This window comes from Bubalus bubalis, chromosome 5 (assembly GCF_019923935.1).
Source record: "Bubalus bubalis isolate 160015118507 breed Murrah chromosome 5, NDDB_SH_1, whole genome shotgun sequence".
In the NCBI taxonomy this organism is placed as follows: Eukaryota; Metazoa; Chordata; class Mammalia; order Artiodactyla; family Bovidae; genus Bubalus; species Bubalus bubalis.
In genome coordinates, this window is record NC_059161.1 from 123,262,576 (window position 1) to 123,271,770 (window position 9,195).

At 46.9% G+C, this 9,195-nt stretch overlaps 1 protein-coding gene across 1 annotated transcript; it reads right to left on the reverse strand.

Moving 5' to 3' along the window:
• Positions 1-728: 728 nt before the first annotated feature.
• LOC102415415 (pregnancy-associated glycoprotein 1-like) lies at positions 729-8,758 on the reverse strand. Its single transcript, XM_045165904.1, has 7 exons — positions 8,735-8,758; positions 7,723-7,840; positions 7,506-7,624; positions 6,115-6,309; positions 3,434-3,574; positions 3,248-3,346; positions 729-878 (listed from the first exon to the last, which is right to left on the reverse strand). Exons 1-7 carry the CDS (start codon positions 8,756-8,758, stop codon positions 729-731), a joined length of 846 nt encoding a protein of 281 aa, XP_045021839.1.
• Between the last annotated feature and the right edge of the window lie 437 nt (positions 8,759-9,195).

Sequence of the window (9,195 nt, forward strand, 5' to 3'; positions counted from 1 at the left end):
ACTTTCTTTGGGGCTGTCTCTCCCCAGCTTTGGTCATGTAGTTCTGGAGGAAATTGACAGTCATGTGTGCTGCTAGGTCATGGCCACACGACCATGTAAAGCCAATCATAGGGCCCCATGGCCATGCCAGGATGGCTGATCTAGGACTGCACATGTGATCTGAGGTGGGTCATTCAGAGAACACCCTGAACTCTGATGTCTTCAATCTTTTCTTTCCTTATTGGAGATGGCTTCAGGATATATAATCCTAGGGCAAGTAGTCTGGACTCCCTCACTAGGTGTAGAAGCCTTAATGAAGAAAGTTGTCAGGCTAAGACTATCAAAGAAGAGGGAATGAAACAGTGAATGTGTGAAATAGAGAACTGATGACTTCTGATTTCTTGGGTCCAGTCATTGAGATCTTTGTATTTGCTCTGAGTCTTGTGTCCTGTATTCCCAAAATCATTTCCATGAGTCTCCCCTTTCCTTGAAGCCAGGTGGAGGTGGGCTCCTCTCAACTGTGATTCAGACTTGGTTCTAGATCCTTCCTGATCATTGTACACCTCCCAGGCAAACAGAGGCACCCGTTTGTTTCAGCACCATTACGAGTAAAACCCTTTATTCTTTATTGAGAATAGGGTGTGCAGACCACCAAATACAGTTCACCAGGATCCTGGGCAGGAGTACCCTAAGTGTGATTTAGTGTTTGCTTGGAGCGGCCTTACTGATTCCTGAACCACTCCAAGCATTTATACTGCCTGTGCCAGGCCAATCCTGTCATTTCCTCGATCCAAGACTGAGAAATACAGCCTCAGGAAGATGTCACCCAGCATCCAGGTCTCTCTAGATGTCCTCACTGTGTTCTCTTTAAAGGTAGTATAGCAGTGGCCTCTAGAATCCTGGGGGAGTCAGAGACACACACCAGTCAGCCTGAGCCCTTACCTACGATTCCCACAAATATCCAGACCCAGTACAATTCTTTGTTTTATTTCCCTCTTTTGGTAAGTATCAACAGATTTTCTCCTTAGCAGGGGATATGAGAGTTCATCCACAACCAAAAAGGGCCAAGACATGAGGTTGCCATGAGGAAGGGTGTGGGGGAGGGGAGGACTGGGAGCTGGGAATACAGAGGAATGATAAACAACAAAGTCCTACTGTAGAGCATAAGGAAATATATCAAATATATTAACTATCCAGTCATAAACCACATGAAAAAGAATAAGAAAAAGAATATATATATTTCTGTATGTGTATAACTGAATCACATTGCTGTGCAGCAGAACTTAATACAACACTGAAGATTAGCCACACTTCAATAAAATTTTTAGAAAAGAAAAAAGAGTGTCCATAGTTCTCCTCTCTCCCTGTTTCTTTCCTGCTGACTCCTGCTTCTTGTTTTCTCTGAAGAGAATCCTCCTCCTGAGGACTAGCATTCTCTGCAGATAAAACAAGGAGCAGGAGTCAGCAGGAAAGAAACAGGAAGAGAGGAGAACTATGGACACTCTTTTTAATTTTTTTTGTATTGGAGTATAGATGATTAAGAATATTCTGAGTTTCAGGTGGACAGTAAATGGACTCAACCATATGTATCCATGTATCCTGGTCCCAAAAATACCCCTCCCATCCAGGTTGTCATATAATTAAGTGGAGTTCCCTGTGCTACACAGTAACTCATTGTTGGTTATCCATCTTAAATAGAGCAGTGCCCACAACACGTTCTTGAAGACTTAACTTAGGAATGCTGGGAAGCCTCCTTCAGCCCGCACTCTCCCTCTTTGGCGACTCCAGGCTTGGGTGGATAATGTACTCTGGTTCCTCATCCCCACCATTCAGTCCATAGCCCTCATCACCCCAAGTAAGTCCCCAGTGGCCCAGTGCAGAGCACCTTGGGATGCCATTTGCATGGAATCCAGTGCAGTTTTGCCTAGAACCAAGCAACCCTCCACATGGCTCCATAAGTTTATAGTTATAAAATTCCTGAAATTCCCTCCCTTCCTCAAAGTCTTCTTTTAGCCCATCAGCCAGCTCTGAACTCCCCTAGGGAGCTGACATGAAGCCTCCACCCTGTGCTGGGGCTGAGCAGTCACTGTGCACCCTTTATTCACATTAGCATCCAGCCTCCCCACAGAGGGGTTGGGTAGCCTGACTCATAAAGGGGGCACCCGGCCAGAGCTAGTGGATGATGCATCTGAGAACTAGGGTGACCATGTAATTTATCATCCAAAGCAGGAAAACTGCGAGAAGGGAAGGGAGACTGTTAATCCCTATGGTGGGACAGCACACTGGGAGTGTCCCCAGCCATTCTCCTTGTCACATGACTTATTTCAAGGACTGCTAGAGCTGACCTTCCGTGTTCATCCATCTGAGGGTTCAGATTGAACTGAAGCTCTTTGACATTGAGGACCTGAGTGTTCCCCTCTCCTTGTGACTCCCACATGCCAGCGTGGTATGGTGTCTCCACATTTATTTCAAGATGATCAGTGTCCCAGACGGCCCTTTACTCTTTTCTTTTTTTTTTTTCTTAAATAATTTTTTTGTATTCATCATTGTTTTATTATTGTAGAAATTTTATTTTTAAAATTTAGATATTTCTTTTTCTTTTACTTTATAATATTGTATTGGTTTTGCCATACATCAACATGAATCCGTCATGGGTATACACATGTTCCCCATCCTGAACCCCCAACCCACCTCCCTCCCCATATCATCCCTCTGTGTCATCCCCGTGCACCAGCCCCAAGCATCCTGAATCCTGCATCGAACCTGGACTGGCGATTCTTTTCTTATATGACATTATACATGTTTCAATGCCATTCTCCCAAATCATCCCACAGAGTCTCCCAGGGAGAATGGGAGAGTCCCATTCTCTCCCTCTCCCACAGAGTCCAAAAAACTGTTCTATACATCTGTGTCTCTTTTGCTGTCTCGTATACAGGGTTATCTTTACCATCGTTCTAAATTCCATATATATGCGTTAGTATACTGCATTGGTGTTTTTCTTTCTGGCTTTCTTCACTCTGTATAATAGGCTCCAGTTTCATCCATCTCATTAGAACTGATTCAAATGTATTCTTTTTAATGGCTGAGTAATACTCTGGCCCTTTACTCTTAAGTGGATCGTCTTGTGGGAGGCTCTGGCCAGCCCCAGGGCTCAGCAGCATCTGCAATAGTGTGAGTTGGCCTGCAGAGGGCGCCCTCCTCCCAGCAGCAGCCCAAGGGTTCCTGCAAGTTCCTATTTGAGAACCACCCCTCAGGGTCCTCCCCTCACCTTGAGGATGTAGGCTTGAGCTGGGACTGGGTAATTGATACCATTGATGGTGAAGACAATAGAGGGCAGGGTATTGACCACAAAACATGAAACATAGTGCTGTTAGAGAGAGAGGGAGAGAGGTTGGCCCTGGAGATCCTTCTTGTATGTGGAGACTGGGAGTGACCCTGGGGCTTGACCCTTCACTTCGGAATCCAGAGGCGTGGCACCGATGAGCTTCTGGATGTTATTGACCAGTCTTCTTGGGCCAAAGATCGGTGATGTCCCAGTAACCACAAGGGCCTTGCAGCTGCCAGAACAAACAATAACTTTCTTTTCATGGAGATGCTGAGGGACAGTGTGACAAAGCAGGCATCAAGGTCACTCTGAGTCTCCCCAGAGCTGCCCTCTTCCCGATTGTCTCCTAAACAGCCCTTTGTCTCTTGCCCTCTTTTCTTTTGCTCCCGACATGGCACCTTCCTTGACATTCTTGAATGCAATACTTGAATACACCAGGCTCTTTTGCACCTTGACACAAGCTGGTCTTCCTTCCTAGAGGAGCCCCCTCCCGTTTGACTAGCAAATTTCTTCTCATCTTCCAGATTCCAGCGTAATTGTCATGGTTTCAGGGAAGTCTTTCCCCCGGTGTTTATCAGTCTCCTTTCTTGACAGTCTCTGTAGACACTTCCTCATGTCTAGCATGTACCAAAGTCACAATTCACTATGTGTGTGTCTCATTTCCTGTGCATCTGCCTTCTTAGATGTGAAGGCGAGTTTTATTCTCATTGCCTCCTTAAAGTGCCTGGCACACAGTGGATTCCCAAGGCTTGTCTGTTTAGTGAGTGAATGAAGACTGTGAAAATAATGAATGAGAAATATCCAGACAGCTGTATCTGGTGGGGAACAAATAATGGGTCAATCGCAGAGTGAAGATGGAGATTTGTGAGAGCAGAGGGGCTCCTCTAGGAGAGGGTGTCTGCCAGCACTGCTCCTACAACCAGCTCAGACCCTGAGACTCTGGCCAGGAAATACGTGACTAGCCCACAGAAACTCCAAAGGACAGGTCAACTTTTGTCTGAGGGTATCACACAGAATCCTATCAACTATGCCTCTTGTCCTCAGGTCACTCCTGGATCCCAGCTTCCTGATTCTCTGTTATAGCCCCTGCCCCACTGTGTGCCCAAGAACGTGGGGTGTCTTTTTGTTAGTTGCTTTCACATATTATGACTTCAGCAAATCTCTCTACACTGCTCAGTAGTTGCTCCTTTAGGAGACCAGTTCTTCCCATTTCCAGTACTTTCCCTGTTTTTAAACTGACATTTGTCTGTACTGAGAACTTCCTATGTCCCCGGTAGCCCCGGACAGTTGGTCATCTTATACCTCTGTTCAGGCTGGAGAAATTCTCCCTGATCCTCTGTTCACCACACTGTAGAGTCCTCTAACCATGCTCCACGCCTCACAACGCAGTGGGTGCAGCCCTCTCCCAGCTGCACAGACCTCTTGGACCTTTTAGGACCCTGGTCAGAGCCCTAGTCAGAAGGCCTGGGGATTATGAACCCATGGGTTGTTTGTGTATCTATATGCTTGTGTGTTTGTTTGTATGTGTGTTTGTATGTGTCTCTGTGAGTGCTTGTGTCTCTCTGACTAGCTATGCATGTTTATATGTGTCTCTCTGTATGTTTATATGTGTCTGCTTGTGTGCTTCAATGTTTCTGTGTGTCTGTGTCGTTGTGGGTGGTGTATATGTCTGTGTGACTGTGTGTCTGAGAATGTATTTGTGTGTGTCTGCCTGTGTCCATGTACAGTAGTGGGAGCATCACTTGGGCTGACCCTCAGAGGGAGAGGCTTACCGGTCCATGTGTACACTCCACTACCTGCTTCGATCAATGGTACCTAGTTGAGCTCCCCCTTGTAGTAGTGGTGGTCCACCCCACCAAACATCACCACACTGCCCTCCCGCTTGTCTCTGTAGAGAGAAGGGGGCGGGGATCCTTGAAGGACATTAACAACAGCACTGTCTGAGAGCTGTGCTTGTCCACCCATCAAGGCCCTAATAAGGGCCCATGAACAGATGCAGAAATAGCATCTAGGAGAGATTGAGATCCAGACTGAGGTCTGTTACTGGCTAATGAGTGGCACAGAGGAGGTTAGAAGCTGAATCACTTGGCTGGGCTCCACCCACTATGTCTTCTGGAGACGCCCTGGATCTCCTGTGACCTGAGTGCTCAGACACCCTCAGAGGACACGGTGCTGAAGTATTTTGGCTTTCTCCTTGTCCACCTTTTCATTTTTCAGGAAAATCAAGGCCTGGGAGTTCTAAGGGTGTGGGTTCAGGTTACCCAGAGTTGGCTCCACTGGTCTGTGACCTCTACTGTCCAAAGAGCCCCACACTCAGAAGGGACCCCACCTCTGCTCTCCCTGTCTTGAAATGCCTCGTATTTCTTGAACAAGGGGTCCCACACTTCTGTGTCCCACACTTTGGTTTCTCACTGGCTCCTACAAATTGGGTAGCTGGTCCTGGATCCCAGTGAAATGCTAATGAGGAAGGAAAGATATCCACCAGCTTTCTCCTTCCTTCCTGATCAATTTCATAAGCAAATCCTAATGCCTTTTCCTTCAACTTGTTTCCTGTTGCCTTCCATTAGCCTTCCTCCTCACTCACCCTCCTAGACCAAGTTACTGGTCTTGAGCCCAGGACTAGGGTTGTGTTCCAATAAAACTTTATTTATAAAAACCAGTGGTGAAGCCAGGTAGGGCCCAGGGGCCATAGTTATCCTGGGTTAGATTATCTCTCAGGATACTTCTTTAGCAAGTGTTCTATAATTTTCATGCAACTGAAAACATCTTACAGCTAAGTTAGAGAAAGGGATTGTCCGTCTCAGACTTACTTGCTCAAGTAGAAGGCAAAAATCAGGCTCAGAAATGGCACCTTGATTCTTCAGCTTGTCAAAGATGGGGATGGCTCCAGAGAAGGATACGCTGGGGTAGTTCAAGCCCAAGATGCCATCATAAGCTCTGCCTTCAAACCCGTATTCCTCCACGCTTAGACCAAATGGCTGGTCAGTACTTACAAGGTTCCCAATCTGTGGGAGAGAAGAGTGTTCCCACTTATAGATACATGAAGTGGGGCTAGGACTGGACTGGGTGCATTGCCATTAGATCCTCAGAGAAGAATTGAGGCTGGGCTTTGTCTTTGGTGGCCCACAGAGGGTTAGACCTAGCTGGGACGGGAATTTGGGTTCCATTTGTGAGAGGCTGTGAATTTTAAAACATCTGCCCCTCTGAAAAACACCACCTGAGTGAGTCAAATTGGCCTTGTGGCTTCTGTACAGGTGGGGCAACCAAGAGTCAGGCCAGGTCCTATTGGTGACACCTTATGGACAAAATGAACGAGAGCAAGATAGCCTTCTCTTTGGCATCACTGTGACCTAATGACAGGAATGGACTGCATTCTCTGTAATGTACTGTGGATTCTGCATCTGTCCAGGAAGACAGAAGCTGAAAACACAATCTTGCTTCCGGGGTCTATGAAGTTACTGCCTGAAGAATTCACTTTTGGGGATATGTGTATATTTCTGTGAATGTGTATGGGAGAGAAAGAGAGAGAGGGGAACTACTCAAGTATTTTGGGGGAGGAAGGCCATAGATTTATTAGACTCTCAAGGGTCCTCTAGGGTGAGAACTCATTTATCAGACCCCTTGACTTCTCAGGCCCCCAGTTTCCCACTCTGGATACCTGAAGCCCTTGACTGCCCCCAGGGTCCCCAGATCAGTTTTATCCTGTCCCCAAACACCCCACAGCAAGTTCAGTCCTGAAAAGCCAGCCTAACTCCACCACTTACCACATGTGTGCCCTCAGCAAGGCCCTTGCTATCTGCGCATCAGTTTCCTCATATGTCTTATGAGCTAATCAGAGTAACTGCTGTGTGGGGTTGTTGCAGGATTAAACCAGTTACCACCTGAAAGTGCCTGGAACAGTCTGTGAATATAAAAGTGGGTGCTTTTACCCCTTCTTCTCACTCCCAGCAAAATGAACCTTGAACTGCTCATGGGCAGAGGAGCTGCAAGTCCACACCTCAAGCCACTCTCTGGGTCAGCTAATTTGTTTGCTCGTGTGTCACCACAGGCACTGCCTCCCCAGAGACATATCCTGTGGATATGATGGCCAATGTCTATGGGAATTAGGATAGGAAGGGTCCCGCCAGATGGTCCTGCATCTGTTTTGCAAGCAGTGGTCACTCCATAGCCAGTCCTGACTCAGCATTTGTTACACTGTTACCCGAACTGTGTCATGAACAGCAACTCCTTTCATTCTCCCAGATCCATAGGCGATGCTGAAGGTCTTATGGGTAGGCCAGAAGGTGGAAGACTGAAGTTGTCTGAACCTGACGTGTGTAGCTGCAGACACAAGAGATGAGTGTCATCAGGTGTCAAGGGTGGAAACAGGGCAGCAGGGCAAGTGAAGGATGGTCCAGGTAGGGGGTGTCTGTACTCACAACAGGCTGGACTGGTGCAAAAGACAGAGGGCACCCACAAGTCAGATGAGGCTTTGTCAAAGATAACCTGGAATTCCTGAGGGGGTGTTCCAATGGTGATGTTACCCACGTAGAACAGCTACAGGGAGAAGGAGGGAGTGGGTTAGTGCAGAACTGGCTTCCCTCTATTCCCACACTGATGCCTCCCTCTGGGTGTCACATATCTCTTGAGATCACTTTCTAACCACTGTGCACCTCACAGACATTGGTCACAGAAGTATCTGCCTTTGATATATTTTTCCTGTGCTACATTGTATGTAGGATATTGACTCTATGACCAAGCGTTGAAGTGGTACCTCCTGCATGGGAAGCCCAGAGGCATAACCACTGGGCCTCTAGGACCGCTGGACACCCAGGGAGGTCCTGGTGCCTTCATTTGAGAAGCTCTGTAGTCTCTTCAAAGCCAACCTTAGCAGCCCCTTCTCCAGGAGGTCCTTCTTGATCAACCCCAGCCACTCCCTCTAAACTCAGACCACATCCAATCAACACCACACAGGTGACACTTTCATTTGACATGTATTTACCCTTTGCCTATCTTTCAGGCTGGCATGGGCATTCTTGAAGACAAAGTAAGCCCTTTGTCTAATCTCAAAGCAGTAACCACAGTGATTGTTATGGCCATACATGGAATACAGGTTCAGTAACTTTTTACTGCTGTCATTCTTGCATCTGTGGAAACTGAATTCCTCTGCCTGGGGATTCACAATTGCTTTGCGGTTGGTTCTACTTTTTGGTCAGTGATGGCTCACTCTTCATCTGTAGCTGAGTGGCTCATGTAGTTCAGAAGGAACAATCGCCATCAAACTAATGACACATGTTTGACAGAGAAATGAATATTTACCTGCCACCTGGTAATTGCCAGGCCCAATCACCAAGACCAACAGTTGAGGATGAGAGTGCATTCTCCTCTGGTTGGGGTCCCTGTTTTCCAGTGTCTCTGCCTCCTGCAGGAACCCCAGCCCCAACATCCCACCTGGCACCTCCAGATGAGCCCCATGCCTGGCTAGAGAACAAGGGGGCACTGTGGAGCACCATCCTCCCAAAATACTCACATCCCTGATGTTTCTCAGCCGGTGAATAGTTAAGATTTGAACCACGAAAAGAAATCTGGGACAGTCTGTAAGGATGCTCCTTCAGGAAATTGTTCAGCATATTTTTTCCACTGAGGGTTTTTCTCATGGTCTTCACTCTCCTTAGAGGTATTCTTTCACCGATCATTTGACAAGGAAAACAAAGAAGATGCTACAATTAGCTGTCAGTGTTAAGGTATAATTGTCATTGTAATGGCCCTGTGTATTTTCTAATCATTTTTATGAGGTACATTATTATCAGAATTTTATGCATATTCCATGGCAAAGACAGATTTGAATACAGGTTCTTTTCTGCAATCTTGGGTAAGCCATATGACCATGTGGTATCTCAGTCTCCCCTTCA